General features: G+C 37.9%; 1 protein-coding gene across 6 annotated transcripts in view; it reads right to left on the bottom strand.

Annotated features, from left to right (window-relative positions):
• The window catches only part of NR2C2 (nuclear receptor subfamily 2 group C member 2), a 164,987-nt gene that overhangs the window by 139,019 nt on the left and 8,969 nt on the right, over window positions 1–16,999 (bottom strand). Inside the window, exons 3-4 of one of the 6 annotated variants that reach the window (XM_057506284.1) lie at window positions 16,892–16,997; window positions 14,158–14,241 (exon numbers count right to left, since the gene is read on the bottom strand). The exons of 3 other annotated variants lie outside the window; for them this stretch is intronic. In XM_057506284.1, the coding sequence (XP_057362267.1) occupies window positions 14,158–14,217 (60 nt within the window). In that variant the 5' untranslated portion in view covers window positions 14,218–14,241; window positions 16,892–16,997. The remainder of the gene's footprint in view (window positions 1–14,157; window positions 14,242–16,891; window positions 16,998–16,999) is intronic. 2 more of the 6 variants (XM_057506298.1, XM_036911454.2) reach the window with 2 other exon arrangements.

Here is a 16,999-nt window from a genome sequence, read left to right as displayed (position 1 = left end):
ATGTTAAGTCAAAAAATGTCTAACCCGAAAAGAAAGTGAGGACATTACTACTGATTTTGCAAAAATAAAAAAGATTATAAGAGAGTACTGTGAACAACTGTATGCCAACAAACTGGATAACCTAGATGAAAAGGACAAATTCCTGGAAACATACAACCTACCAAGACTGAATCATGAAGAAACAGAAAATATGAATAGACCTGTAACTAATAAGAAGACTTAATAAATAGTCATCCCTCCCATCCCCTTGGATCAGCCATGGTGACTTCTACCAAACATTTAAGGAATTAACACTAATCCTTCTCAAACTCTTCCAAAAAACTGAAGAGGAGGAAACACTCCTGAACTCATTCTATGAACTTAGCATTGCCCTGAGACCAGAGCCAGCAAAAAAACTACACACACAAAAAAACAACTACAGACCTTTATCCCTCATGAATATTCAACAAAATACTAGCAATCTGATAGTAGCATACTGAAATATTATACACAATGACTACATGGAATATATTTCTGGGATGTAACAATGGTTTATAATACAAAAACCAATCAATGCAATACAACACATTATCAGAATGAAAGTAAAAAAAACTCCACAAGATCAACTGATGGACAAAAGGCCATGTGACAAAATTCAACATCCTTTCATGATAAAAACATTCCAATAAATTCGGAATAGAAAGAAACTACCTCAACATAATAAAGGTCATATATGAAAAACTCTAACATCACATTCTGTGATGAAAGGCTGACAAATTTTCCTCTATGGTCAGAAAGAAAAAATGCCTGCTTTCACCACTTCTTCTCAACACCGTATTGGAAGTTCTAGTCAGAATATTTCGGCAAGAAAAATAAATACAAGACATACAAACTGGAAAGGAAGAAGTAAAATTATCTCTATTCATAGATGACATGATTGTCTTGGAGCATGTTATTTAGAAAAACCCTAAAGATTACACACACACACACACTCACACACACGCGCGCGTGCGCACGCGTGCACACACACACACACACACACACACACACGTTAGAATAAATTCAGCAAAGCTTGCAGGATACAAAATCAACATTTAAAAATCAGTTGCATTTCTGTATACTATGAACAATGCTAAAAGGAAATTAAGAAAATAATAATTTATAAGAGCATCAAAAAAGATAAAATACTTTGAAATAAACATAACCAAAGAAGTGAAAGACCCGTACCTTGAAAACTACAAAACACTGTTAGAAAAAACTAAAGACATAAATAAATGGAAATCAACTGGAAGTTAATGTTCACGGATTGGAAGATTAAATATTTTCAAGATGTCAATGTCACCCAAAAGCATCTACAGATTCAATGCAATTCCCATTAAAACCCAACAATGTTCTTTTTTTTTTTTTTTTTTTTAATTGAAGGGTAGTTGACAACAGTATTGCATTACATTAGTTTCAGGTGTACAACACAGTGATTCAACATTTATATACATGATAATTCTAGGTACCAGGTATCACCATACCAAGTTGTTACAATATTTTGACTATATTCCTTATGCCAACAATGTTCTTTGTAGAATTAGGAAATTCCATCCTAACCTTCACATGGCATCTCAAAGGACCCAATCAGCTAAAACAATCTTGAAAAATAAGAACAAAGTTGGATGTTGCATACCTGGTTTCAAAACTTACTGCAAATCTACAGTAATCAATTCAGTGTAATAGTAGGATAAAGACAGATATTTGGACTGCTGGAATAGAGTGCTAAGGACCCTGAGGATATTACACTAAGTGAAATAAGCCAGTCACAAAAAGAGAAGTTTTATTTTATTATTTTTTTTATTTTTCTATCATTAATGTACAATTACAGGAACAACATTATGATTACCATACTCCCCATATTATCAAGTCCCCACCACATACCCCATTACAGTCACTGTCCATCAGCGTAATAAGATGCTATAGAACCACTACTTGTCTTCTCTGTGTTATACTGCCTTCCCCGTTTTCCTCTGCCCCCACTACATTATATGGGCTAATCATAATACCCCTTTTTTCCCCTTATCCCACCCTTCCCACACATCCTCCCCAACCCCTTTCCCTTTGGTAACTGTTAGTTCATTCTTGGGTTCTGTAAGTGAGCTGCTGTTTTGTTCCTTCAGTTCTTGCTTTGTTCTTATACTCCACAGATGAGTGAAATCATTTGATACTTCTCTTTCTCTGCCTGGCATATTTCACTGAGCATAATAACCTCTAGCTCCATCCATGTTGTTGCAAATGGTTGAATTTGTTTTCTTCTTGTGGCTGAATAATATTCCATTGTGTACATGTACCACATCTACTTTATCCATTCATCTCCTGATGGACATTTAGGTTGCTTCCACTTCTTGGCTATTGTAAATAGTGCTGTGATAAACACAGGGGTGCATATGTCTTTTTGAAACTGGACTACTGCATTCTTAGGGTAAATACCTAGGAGTGGAATTCCTGGGGCAAATGGTATTTATATATTGAGTTTTTTGAGGCACCTCCATACTGCTTTGCACATGGTTGAACTAATTTACATTCCCACCAGCAGTGTAGGAGGGTTCCCCTTTTGTTGCCAACACTTTGCTGTTGTCTTTTCAATGGTGGCCATCCTAACTGGTGAGGTGATAACTCATTGTGGTTTTAATTTGCATTTATCTGATTATTAGGGATGTGGAGCATCTTTTCATGTGCCTGTTGGCCATCTGAATTTCTTCTTTGGGGAAGTGTCTGTTCAGATCCTCTGCACATTTTTTAATTGGATTATTTGCTCTTTGTTTGTTGAGGTGTGTGAGCTCTTTATATATTTTGGATGTCAAGCCTTTATTGGATCTGTCATTTACGAATATATTCTCCCATACTGTAGGGTACCTTTTTGTTCTATTGATGGTGTCATTTGCGCTACAGAAGCTTTTCAGCTTGATATAGTCCCATTTGTTCATTTTTGCTTTTGTTTCCCTTGCCCGGGGAGATATGTTCATGAAGAAGTTGCTCAAGTTTATGTCCAAGAGATTTTTGCCTATACTTTTTTCTAAGAGTTTTATGGTTTTATTTCAGGCCTTTGATCCATTTTGAGTTTACTTTTGTGTATGGGGTCAGACAATAATCCAGTTTCATTCTCTTACATGTAGCTGTCCAGTTTTGCCAACACCAGCTGTTGAAGAGGCTCTCATTTCCCCATTGTATATCCATGGATCCTATAGCGTATATTAATTGACCATATATGCTTGGCTTTGTATCTGGGGTCTCTAGTCTGTTCCATTGATCTAAGGGCCTATTCTTGTGCCAGTACCAAATTGTCTTGATTACTGTGGCTTTGTAGTAGAGCTTGAAATCAGGGAGTGTAATTCCCCCTGCTTTATTCTTCCTTCTCAGGATTGCTTTGGCTATTCGGGGTCTTTTGTGGCTCCATATGAATTTTAGAACTATTTGCTCTAGTTCATTGAACAATGCTGTTGGGTATTTTGGTAGGGATTGTATTGAATCTGTAGATTGCTTTAGGCAGGATGGCCATTTTGACAATATTAATTCTTCCTATCCATCAGCATGGGATGTGTTTCCATTTTTTGGTTATCTTCTTTAATTTCTCTCATGAGTGTCTTGTAGTTTTCAGAGTATAGGTCTTTCAATTCCTTGGTTAGGTTTATTCCTAGGTATTTGATTCTTTTTGATGCAATTGTGAATGGAATTGTTTTCCTGATTTCTCTTTCTGCTAGTTCATCATTAGTGTATAGGAATGCAACACATTTCTGTGTATTAATTTCGTATCCTGCAACTTTGCTGAATTCAGATATGAGATCTAGTAGTTTTGGAATGGATTCTTTAGGGTTTCTTATATACAATATCATGTCATCTGCAAACAGGGTCAGTTTGACTTGTTCTTTACCAATCTGGATGCATTATATTTCTTTGTGTTGTCTGACTGCCATGGCTAAGACCTCCAGAACTATGTTGAATAAAAGTGGGGAGAGTGGGCATCCTTGTCTTGTTCCCGATCTTAAAGGAAAAGCTTTCACCTTCTCACTGTTAAGTATAATGTTGGCTGTGGGTTTGTCATATATGGCCTTTATTATGTTGAGGTACTTGCCCTCTATACCCATTTTCTTGAGAGTTTTTATCATGAATGGATGTTGAATTTTGTCGAATGCTTTTTCATCGTCTGTGGAGGTGATCATGTGGTTTTTGTCCTTTCTGTTGATGTGGTGGATGATGTTGATGGATTTTTGAATGTTGTACCATCCTTGCATCCCTAGGATGAATCCCACCTGATCATGATGGATGACCTTTTTGATGTATTTTTGAATTCGGTTTGCTAATATTATGTTGAGCATTTTTGCATCTAGGTTTATCAGGGGTACTGTTCTGTAATTTTCTTTTTCTGTGGTGTCTTTGCCTGGTTTTGGTATTGGAGTGACGTTGGCCTCGTAGAATGAGTTTGGGAGAATTCCCTCTTCTGGTTTTTGGAAAACTTTAAGGAGGATGGGTATTAGGTCTTCACTAAATGTGTAATAAAATTCAGCAGTGAAACCATCTGGTCCAGGATTTTGTTCTTAGGCAGTTTTTTGATTACCAATTCAACTTCCTTGATGGTAACTGGTCCATTCGGATTTTCTGTTTCTTCCTGGGTCAGCCTTGGAAGGTTTTATTTTTCTAGAAAGTTGTCCATTTCTTCTATGTTATCCAGTTTGTTACCATATAATTTTTCATAGTATTCTCTCATAATTCTTTGTATCTCTGTGGTGTCTGTAGTGATTTTTTTTTCTCATTTCTGATTCTGTTTATGTGTGTAGACTCCTTTTTTTCTTGATAAGTCTGGCTAGGGGTTTATCTATTTTGTTTATTTTCTCCAAGAACCAGCTCCTGCTTTCATTGATTCTTTCTATTGCTTTATTCTTCTTGATTTTATTTACTTCTGCTCTAATCTTTATTATGTCCCTCCTTCTATGACTTTGGGCCTCATTTGTTCTTCCTTTTCTAGTTTGGTTAACTGTGAGTTTGGACTGTTCATATGGGATTGTTCTTCTTTCCTGAGGTAGGCCTGTATTGCAATATATTTCCCTCTTAGCATGGCCTTTGCTGCATCCCACAGATTTTGTTATTGAATTATTGTTGTCGTTTGTCTCCACATATTGCTTGATCTGTTTTTATTTGGTCGTTGATCCACTGATTATTTAGGAACATGTTATTAAGCCTCCATGTGTTTGTGGGATGTTTTGTTTGCTTAATTTATTTCTAGTTTCATACCTTTGTGATCTGAGAAGCTGGCTGATACAATTTTAATCTTTTTGTGGCCTAGTATATGATCTATTCTTGAAAATGTTCCATGTGCACTTGACAAGAAAGTGTATCCTGTTGCTTTTGGATGAAATGTTCTGTAGATGTCCATTAGGTCCATCTGTTCTGATACGTTCTTCAGTGCCTCTGTCTCTTTACTTATTTTCTGTCTGGTTGATCTGTCCTTTGGAGTGAGTGGTGTGTTGAAGTCTCCTAAAATGAATACATTGCATTCTATATTCCCCTTTAATTCTGTTAGTATTTGTTTCACATATGTAGGTGATCCTGTGTTGGGTGCATAGATATTTATAATAGTTATATCCTCTTGTTGGACTGACCCTTTTATCATTATGTAATGTCCTTCTTTACCTCTTGTTACTTTCTTTATTTTGAAGTCTAATTTGTCTGATACAAGTAGTGCAACTCCTGCTTTTTTCTCCCTATGAGTTGCATGAAATACCTTTTTCCATCCCTTTTCTTTCAGTCTGTGGAAGTCTTTGGGTTTCAAGTGATTCTCTTGTAGGCAGCATATACATGGGTCTTATTTTTTTTATTCATTCAGTGACTCTATGCCTTTTGATTAGTGCATTCAGACCATTTCCATTTAGGGTGATTATCGATAGGTATGTACTTATTGCCATTGGAGGCTTCAGATTCGTGGTTACCAAAGGTTCAAGGGTAATTCCCTTACTATCTAACAGTCTAATTTAACTCACTTCATATGCTATTACAAACACAACCTAAAGATTCTTTTTTTTTTCCTCTCCTTTTTCTTCCTCCTCCGTTCTTTAGAAGTTAGGTATCATATTCTATACTCTTTGTCTATCCCTTGACTGACTTTAGGGTAGTTGATTCGATTTTGCATCTGCTTAGTAATTAATTGTTCTACTTTGCTGTGGTTTTATTTCCCCTGGTGACATCTACTTAGCCTTAGGAATACTTCCATCTATAGCAGTCCCTCCAAAATGCACCGTAAAGGTGGTTTGTGGGAGGTAAATTCTCTCAACTTTTGCTTATCTAATAATTGTTTAAACCCTCCTTCAAATTTAAATGATAACCTTGCTGGGTAGAGTATTCTTGGTTCAAGGCCCTTCTGCTTATTGCATTAAATATATCATGCCACTCCCTTCTGGCTAGTAAGGTTTCTGTTGAGAAGTCTGATGATAGCCTGATGGGTTTTCCTTATATGTGATCTTTTTTCTATCTCTAGCTGCTATTAAAAGTCTATCTTTATCCTTGATCTTTGCCATTTTAGTAATTATAAGTCTTGATGTTGTCTTCCTTGGGTCCCTTGTGTTGGGAGAACTGTACACCTCCATAGCTTGAGAGACTATCTCTTTCCCTAGATTGGGGAAGTTTTCAGCAATTACCTCCTGAATAACATTTTGTATACCTTTTTCTCTCCTTTCTTCTTCTGGTACCCCTATAATGCAGATGTTGTTCCATTTGGATTGGTCACACAGTTCTCTCAATATTCTTTCATTCTTAGAGATCCTTTTTTCTCTCTGTGCCTCAGCTTCTTTGTATTCCTCTTCTCTAATTTCTATTCCATTTACCGTCTCTTCTACTACATCTAATCTGCTTTTAAATCCCTCCATTGTATGTTTAATTTCAGAAATGGAATTTCTTTATGATTGAATCTGTTTTAAATTCATCCCTGATTTCTTGAATATTTTTCTGTACCTCCATGAGCATGCTTATGATTTTTATTTTAAACTCTCTTTCAGGAAGATTGGTGAGTTCTGTTTCATTTGGCCCTTTTTCTGGGGTCTGTTAGATTTTGGTCTGAATCATGTTCTTTTGACATTTTGTAATTCTATATGGTGCCCTCTAGTGCCCAGAAGTTCTAGTCTCTGGAGCTGCTAAGCCCCTAGAGAGAGTTGTTGGTCACAGGGGAGTGGCTCTGGTGCCTTGGGTGAATAAAGACTGCAGTTTCCTGATTCCCAGCTGCAGTGCCTTTCTCAAGTATCAGAGCCAGTGGACTGAGCACACAGGTATAAATCTCTGTGCTTTGTGTCTCTAGCTGTTGTAGGCAGGGCCTCCCTATGGCTGGCCTGATGCCAGCGCAGTGACTGGTGGTTTACAAGCAGGTGCCAGCAGGCCAGGAGGAGGTGCAGCAGGCTGTGTGTCACAGTGGGGAGCCTCGGAGCTTTGTAGCCAGCCAGAGGGATGGAGCGCCTGAAGCTCCTCAAAATTCCTAACCTGCTGGGCAGAGGGTGCCCAGATAACCTTGTCCACCTATCCCTTCTCCTGCACAGTAAGGTCCATGCAAACCCCACTCCTTCTGCAGCCCTCTCATTGCTAGGAAGCCTCTCAGACCACCTGCCTTTCCTTTGTCCCAGAGCGGCCATCGGATGTGGATCCCTGTCCTCCACAAATGGCTGGAATCTCCGTCTCTCAAGCACTACGCCTGTCCCAGCTCCCCAACCCCAGCAACCTCCAGAGCACCATACAGTGTAGGTGTGTGGTCCAAAGCAGACCTTCATGGCTGGGTGTTCAGCAGTTCTAGGTGTCCACCCCATCCCTGCTCCATTTCTCTTTCTCCTGCCGGTGAGCTGAGGTGGGGGAAGGGCTTGCATCCTGCCAGATCAAGGCTTTTGTACATTACCCTGTTCCGTGAGGTCTGCTGTTTGTGAGGTCTGTATGCAGTCTGGTGCAGGCTTCTTTCCTATTACTGTTTTAGGGTTAGTTGTATTAACTATATTTTCACACTATATGTGGTTTTGCGAGGAATTCTATGTCTCACCTCTCACACCACCATCTTGAACCCCATGAAGCCAAAAATAGTTTTATGTGACTCCACTTACATGAAGTATAAAAAGTCATCAAAGTCATTGAAAATAGAAAGGTGGTTGCCAGGGACTTGGGGGGAGAGAGAAATGGGGAAATGTTAATCAAAACCACATGAGATACCATTTCACACTCATGAGGATGGGTATTATTAAAAAAAACAGGTAATAACAAAGGTTTTGTGAGAATGTAGGGAAATTGGAACCCTTGTGCACTGCTGGTGGAAGTATAAAATAGTGCAGCCGCTGTGGACAACAGTGTGGTGGTTCCTCAACAAATTAATGAATTACCATATGATTTAGCAATTTCACTTCTGGGTATTTACCCAAAAGAACTGAAATCATGGACTTGAAGAGGTATTTTAATACCCATGTTCACAGCAGCACTCTTCACAGCAGCCAAGAGGTGGAACAACTCATCCACGGATGGATGAACAAGCAAATAAAATATGATTTCATACACACACACACACATGTACAATGGAATATTTTTTCAGCCTAAAAAAGAAAATTCTGATATATGTTACAATGTGAGCCTTGAGGACATTACACTAAATGAAATAAGCCTGTCAAAAAAGAGTAGATATGCTTCCACTTATGTGAGTTCCCTACAGTCAAATTCATAGGGAAAGAATGGGGGTTGCCAGGAACAGAGGGGCGGGAATAGAGATTTAGTGTTTAATGGACATACAGTTTCAGTTTGGGAAGATGAAAAAGTTCTGGAGATGGATGGTGGTGATGGCTGCAGAATAATGTGAATGTACTTAATGCCACAGAACTGGACACTTGAAAATGGTTATAATGCTAAAGTTTACATTTTACTACAATAAAACAAAGAACCTCCCTCCCAAAAAAGGACAATGTCTAACATTGATTAAACAAGCACACACAAAAAACAGGGTAAGGATATTTTTAGAAATAAAGAGTTAAGTGCCAGAAGAAATTAAACTTTAGAGAGGGACAGTTGGGGATAAGGAGGGGGGGCATTCAGGAGCTTGCTGTTTTCTGTTTCAAGCCAAACATAGTACTGGCAAACTTTTAAATCTATATGTATCTATTATTTAGACAAGAAAATGAAAACTTGAATCTCCAGTTTGTAAGAGGGCAAAGTAAGAAAATTTAGGCAAAGTAAGAAAATTTAATGTGATGGGTTGGTTTTTCCAGGACATCCGGGACCTGAAACCTGTGCAATGACTCTGCTTTCTCCCACTTGAGGATGTAGCTTTGTCAACACTGACTCTGTTCAAGAACGGGGAGAGCCCTGTTTTTAAACATTCCCTTACATGGAAGTATTAAGTTTTCTTCAATAGTGATACAAGCCCTGATGATAAAAAGAGTAAGAGGGTCTTAAGAACGTGGCTGTTTTCTCAGTGGTGAAATGATTTTCCTCTTCAAAAAGCATCTGATGGCTCAGAGCTCTTAGACAGCCTGGGGCCCAGGGGAAAATCAATGCACCTTACTTCCACTGCATAAACATACATGCCATTTACAGTCAGGGTGTGTGAGTCATCTCTTTCTGCTGATCAGTAAGTGACTCAAGACACTTCAAGTTAACTACCTGATTCAAAACATCTTACAGAGTTGCAAAGTGTCTACTTCATTTAGACAATGATGATAAAAAACACACAGTATGTGTATTTGCGTGTGTGTTTCAGATTTCTACTTGTAAATTCTTAAATGCTTAAAAAATACTGAAGACCTCTAGAAAATTCATTAATTTCATATATGAAAAGCAAAATAATGTTATTAAATATGATTCAATTTCCCACTACTACAATTACAAATTCCCAACTGTCAACTACCCCTTTTGAAAAAATTAACAAGGTTAAGGATGGCGGAATAGGAAGGCAAGATGGAAACCCCCTCCCAAAAACAAATAAAAGAAGAAAATACAGCAAATACAACTAGACCTGAAAAAAGACCTGAAGACTTCAGAACAGACTCCCTGCACCTGAGGAAGAAGGACCACACAGAGAAGGACCAGAAAGCACAGCAGAGACATCTAATAAAAAGAAACACAGACCCCTGAAAAAATGAGCAGGCAGAGGAATTTGATCAAATCAAAACTACAAGACAGAACCCCAGAAAGAGGGCTAAATGAAACAGAGATTACCAATCTCTCTGATAAAGATTTCAAAATAAAGTCATAAACATGTTCATGAATTTACAGAAAGGTATTCAACATCCCAGGGAGGACTTCAACAAAGCGATAGAAAACCTGAAAAAGAGCCACTCAGAGCTGAAGAATACAGTATCTTAAAAGAAACATACAATGGAGGGATTTAAAGTAGATTAGATAATGTAGTGGAGACAATAAGTGAAATAGAAATTAGAGAACAGGAAAACAAAGAAGCTGAGGAACAGAAAGACAAAAGTATCACTAGGAATGAAAGAATGAAGAGAGACCTGTGTGACCAATCCAAACAAAACAATATTATACTCAAGTCATGGAAGCACAGAGATCCCTAAACAAAAAGAACCCCAGCAAGACAATATCAAGACATAATAATTAAAATGGCAAAGATCAAGGATGAGAGAGTGTTGAAAGCAGCCAGAAAGAGAAAAAAAGATTACTTATAAAGAAAATCCCATCAAGGCTATCAGTAGACTTCTCAATAGACACTCTTCAGGCAAGAAAGCAGTGGCATAATATAATTAATGTACTGGAACAGAAGGCCCTCCAACCAAGAATCCTCTACCAGAGGAGACTATCATTTAAATTTGAAGCAGGGATTAAACAACTTCCAGATAAAAGTTGAAGGAATTCACCACCACTAAGCCAGTCTTCCATGCTATATTAAAGGGACTGTGGATTTTGTATAATGCTGCTAAAACATTTGTGTGCAAGTTTTCATATATGTTTACATTTCTTTGGGGTATATACCTAGGTCATATGGTAACTCTGTTTAACTTTTTGAGGAACTTTCAGACTGTCTTCCAAAGCAGCTGCACCGTATACCACAACAATGTACGAAGTTTCCAATTTTTCCACATCCTCACTTGCTATCTGAATCCTTATTTCTAGCTACTCTACAGAATGTAAAATGGTACCTCATTGTGGTTTTGATTAGAGAAGAAATTAACAAAATAGAGAATACAAAAACAAGAATATCAATGAAACCAAAAGGTGGTTCTTTGGAAATATCAAGAAATTGACAAACATTTAGCTAGACTGACAAGAAAAAGAAAAATTCAAATTACTGGAATGAGAAATAAATGAGGCGAAATTGCTACTGACCTTACAGAAATAAAACATGTTATAAAGGACTACTGTGAACAACCATATGCCAACAAATTAGATAAAGGGAAGGAAAAAATTCTCAAAAGACATAAACTACTGAAGCTGACTCAAAAAGAAATAGACAATATGAACAGACCTGATAAGTGAAGAGACTGAATTAGTAACCAATTACCTGCAAAGAAAATTCCAAACCCAGATGGCTTCATTGCTGAACTTCACCAAACAGTTAAGAATTAATACTAGTGCTTCATAAACAAGCCCCCAAAACAGACAGGTCAACAGTTTGCAAGTTGCAGGGCCAAGATCTAAATTCAGGCAATCCGGCTCCAGTCTACACTGCTGACCAATATACTAAACTGTCTCTCTGAGTAACTGAAAAAATTTGAATGCATTATAGGACTTGAAGTTGTTACTTTGTATTATCTGACATTTGTACTTTTAAGTTGGTTATTTGTGACTCATCTGGTCTAGAGAAAAAGGCTGAACTGAGGATTCAAGAGAAAATCATTTACTTATTTGACAATGTTGCTATACTGCAGTCACAGAGCAAAAGCATGGCATCTACTAAAGCTCTTCATATGTCTAGAACTTCAATGACTTCTCACACCAATCCCAGGAAATAGGTGGTATTCCTCCTATTGTCTAGATGAGGAAACTGAGGCACAAGGTAGTCACCAATAGCAAATGGCAGGGCCTGAATTTAATGTCTGACCCTATAAAGCCTTGTTCCGCTATAGAAACCCTATCCGTTCCTATCCCTCTAGTGAGGACTGTCTCATGCTTGACCCCTGTGATACAGATGCCCAGGCCTATTGCTCACATGCTTTATTCCCATTCAATTACTGTTTAGCACTGAAACAGTAAACAGTAGGCTACTCATATTCCCTTGTCCAATCTAATATTATGTAGTTGTTATATGTAGCTTAAAGTTACTAAGCTTGGTATTTCAAAGAACACATACTTACTCTTCAAAATAATAGCAAGGAAATCTAGGAAACACTTTAAATAAGACTGCTTTTGCACTCTGAATTAAGAATGCCTTCTACTATTTTGGAAGTCTCCTAAAAATTCACTTTTTGCCAGTGGAAACAATAGTTGCACTAATATATGAAGTTTCATTTCCTGAAGAAAATTAGGTATCTGACAGAAAATTTTAGCTAGCTAATACTCTGAATGCACACATGAAACTTTCATCAACCTCTAAGTTACTATATAGGACTACATAGGTTACTTACATAAAAACCTAGTAGTATATAGATTACTATATTAACCTCTTTCCCTAAACAATTACTAATGACCTCTTGGGCAGTGATCTATACCTCAGTCTCCAAATCAGACTCAACTGGAAGCTGTATTAAATGCAAAATAATGCAAAATATTTGAAAAACCAACAGTGATTTTCAAGATAATTATTCCTATCACAAGCTAAAGCAACACATACAAGCATTTTTACCCCAACACCTTCATGGCTCTGAAAGCCCTTTCAAAAACACAGTATTAAAAAATGTGAAATCTATCTGCTTTCACTTTCAATTAATAGTTATCATTCTTTGCTGGGGGAAGGGGATGATTACTTACACTGCTGCCTTCAAGTTAGTGGTGGGTCTAAAATCGGAAAAATCTGCTCATTTTAACTGGCATATGGGTACTTATTTTTTCAAAATCTTCTCTTTAAATGTCTATTCTTTGGTAAATCTGTGTCTTCACTCTAGAAACAGGAGTATTGGCTCAAAAATACAAATCTGAATCCTTCTAGTGGCCCCTGGTTGTGATCTGATGCCTGATTTGATGGAACTTTGGAAGAAGTGCAACAAAACCAGGTCAGTGTGTCAACAGCACCCCAAAGATCCTATCAGGGTCCCACCTATACCTACTCCACAGTGTGATCATCCTCCTTATTTAAATACCATGTTTTAGTTTTATACAAATAAAACTGTACATTATGTACTCTTTACAATAGAGAAGATAAGGAAATGTTTAACACTCCCCATGTCAAAAAAAGGAACACTTGGCCAATTACTTGTCTTTGAGCCTTAGTTTCTTCACCTATGAAATGGGAACAATGATCACATCAGCTTCAAAAGGTTGTGAGGACTGAAGCTCTTGCATAAGGCCTGGTACAGAGTGGCAAGATTTGTACTCACTTCCCTTCTTTACAGCTCAAGTTTCCTGAACACACCATATCACACCTCTGTCCTGTCTTTATGTAGGTTTCTGACTTAGGATACCTTCCCACCATCTGCCACAAAGTTCTCCACCCCACTTTCTTAGGTCTGTCTGACAAATGTTTACTTGTCATTCAAGACCCACTTCTAGGATCACCTTCCACACATGGAGACATCTTCTTGCCTTGTTTTGTGATTGCTTCTTAACCAGGCTCCGAGAATGCTAAAGGAAAGGCCAGTGGCTCAACTACCTCCCTATTTTATTTCTCAGCACTTAGCAAAATCTCCAGTGTATGGTAGACAGGCAATAATGACTGCAGAATAGACAGAATCAGGCTTTCTACTATACCACAGCATTAAAAAAAGTGTGCGAGCAACTAAGACACAGTCTTCAAGTTAAACCTATAGTCACAAGTTTGATAAGCATCAGATTCTTTTAGTTTTTGGTTCAAGGTGAAATTTTTTTAAGTTGCCTTCTTGTATGCAGCTAGGCTACCCTACTCATGTGAAGAAACACTGAGTATGTGTTGTCATTTCCATTTATTCTCCCATGGCAACATCCTGCTTTGGATCTGGATCATGTGTTGACTTCATCAGGACTGTTTCGACACAACAGAGCACACTAATGTACTTTTCCTTTCAAAAGCAAGGGTGCCAGCTATTTCGCTAGCCCGTCACTCACCTCAGCCACCTGCTGCGTCCCCACTCTGTGCTGAACCAGCCCCTCCATATTTGTAGCCATGGTGAAGCAAGATCATTAGAGAACCTGTTTGGAAAGATGCAGCAACTTCTATCAGGTGGGAAGAAACCAGGCTACTTGAAAAATATCAGTAATCAAAATTCATCTTTGGTGCTGTTCTGTGTAGACTTTGCTCTCTACAGAAGACAGAGCTAGCAGGCTAAGCATGTCTGGATATGCTGCAACAGTTCTTCAATTACAGGAACCAAATTAATTAGCAGAAACATTTCAATTTGCAAACAAGACTTCCCCTGGTATACACAGACGAAGATGAATTTAGAACTTTAATTAGCAGGTCCTTTGGGTTATAACAGCTTGGTTTACTACCTCTGAGGGAGGCAGTAATCACACCTTTTGGGGAAAGCTCCCTGTCACAGTATGTTGAATAAGAAAGTGGCTATTTGAGAAAGGTGTGAGACCAACTTCGGATACAAAGCTCTAGATTGTTATCATCAACTATACTTCTGTTACCAATGGCAATGTGAGAAGCAAAACCCTGCCAGGATGCTCACTCGTAGGCTGAAAGGAAACACTGTCACTAAGAAAGAAAGAAAAGTGAAAAGACTACATTACGTAAGTGGGCAAGAACCTAGCACCCCTAGGTTTTATCAACTTATATTTTTAAGTCCTTATTAAATTAGAAAACCAGATAATCCTTTCTATTAATAGAAAAAACAGTACCATCATTGATAAAAACTGAGGAAGATCATCTAAACACTAAAAAGTGTGCGAGTCTCCTGGGTCAGAACCACTTAAGCACAAGCACTGTTGATGAAACAGACACCTGGTCTTTTCAGGTCACAAGGCAGAGCTCCCCTGAATAGTCCCTAAACCCTCCCAATAATTTTCCACAAAGAATTCGGGATAAAGGGATTCTACTTTGGACCTAATTCCTGGACAGATCAGAAAGTCTTCATTATTGATTGCACAGGTCCCATGGATGATAGAAGAACAAAGTGCTATTTCCAGGATTTAGATATAAAAACTACATAGTACGACAGAGGGTGTAATATACACAAATGCATACACAGTTCACTGGCTGGGCCCTTCTTTAATCGCAAAGCGGACTGTTTCACAACATAATTTTAAAAACACTTTCCTGTGGTTCTCAACTGAAGTATTACAAGCAGTGATCTCTAGGAAGCCTTTCACTCTTTGGCAACTTTATTACTCTTACTTGCTATTAGATAGCCACTTCTACTATCCTAATTCCCCCTCAGACTGTTTTACTGCGAAGATGGTAATAAGAGCATGAAACTGTGATTGAAAAATATAAAAGAACTGGCCCCTGCCTTCAAGGAGTCAAAATCCTGCAGGAGCAGGTACTGTGCCAACTGCTACAATGACACCAGGTCACCAGCGCCAGTGACTCGTCATCCCTTAATAGCATCAGGTCTGAAACCGTGGAGGTAATGTTTCTGGTTATTTATTCTTACAATAAGTAGTCAAGACTTTTAACTTTTGGGTTTTTTTGTTTGTTTGTTTCTGGAAGAAAAAACACAGATACACTCTGGTCTTCTTCTCTAGTTACAGTTTGGTTCCAACCAATAGAAACAGAGGAAAAAGCATCACTTCACATGTAACAGAAAAGTCAACTGACCAATGTTAAAAAAATTATTATTATTATTATTATTATTGCATGTGAAAAGTCTAGCATTCTAATTTTTTTCCTTAAAACAGTAAATAAGAGCTAAGAAATCAGATGAATACAGACAGCCAATAGGTATTATATATTAAGAAATAAAATCCAAACATGCAGCTGCAACTATCAATTACCACTTTTAGGTATTGCTAGCATTTCTGTTCCTTTTAACTGCATTTGAATATTACAGAAATACTGTTAGGGAAATATTCAGTAGCACCAAGATAACAAGAAGGCATAGCTTTCTATTGAGACTCCCGAAAAGAGGCAGCTTGATCCTTCGTTCTGAGTTGAAGTGGATTATGTAGATGACTACCTGACAAGAGATTTAGTAACTAAAAAACCCTTCTGTAATGACTCACTTTAATACTAAATTTGCAGGACAGTCAACCTCAGATTGTGGCTCATCTGTTTACTTTATGGGTATCTTCTGAAGAACGGAAGTTCTTAAATTTAGTAAGGCTGAATATATCAATATTTCTTTTAGTCTGTACTTTCATGTCTTACTTATGAAAAGGATTTTTATACCCCAGCATCAGAAGTATAATTTTACATATTTTCTTATAAATGTTTACAAGTTTTGTCCCTCACATTTAAGTCCCCAATCCATCTTCAAATTGATTCTTCAGTTTGATGAGGAGTGAGGATCCAATTCATTTTATTCCCACAAATTAATTTTTGAGTTTGATGAGTGAGGACCTAATTAATTTTCCTCCCACTTGGAAAATCAATTTCCCAGCACCATTTCTGAATAATCTAGCCTTTCCCCCACTAATGCGCAATGCCACCTCTGTCATATCTCAGGCTTCCTTGCATGTGTGGCTATAATTACAGGTTCTCCATTCTATTCCACTATGGTTCTACTTCTCTTTCCATAGGCCTCTACCATTCTCTTATTACTGCAGCTTTACGATAATTCGTGCTCTCTGGTAGAGCAAGGACCCCCAACCCTGCCCTTTCTCCCACACCAACTAACTGGCCCACCCCAAACACTCAAGACCCAAAGCAGAAACCTCTGTACACTCAAATTCTTACAATTCTTGATATCACTGTTGGTTTTCTGCCTCCAAAGCAGCTTCAGGCATCATCAATAGCAGCTTTGGAAGCTGCTTAAAAATGAACAAGGAGGAACGTACACCTTCT

The sequence above is a fragment of the Manis pentadactyla genome, chromosome 1, assembly GCF_030020395.1.
Source record: "Manis pentadactyla isolate mManPen7 chromosome 1, mManPen7.hap1, whole genome shotgun sequence".
In the NCBI taxonomy this organism is placed as follows: Eukaryota; Metazoa; Chordata; class Mammalia; order Pholidota; family Manidae; genus Manis; species Manis pentadactyla.
This window is presented reverse-complemented; position numbering and strand designations above follow the sequence as displayed.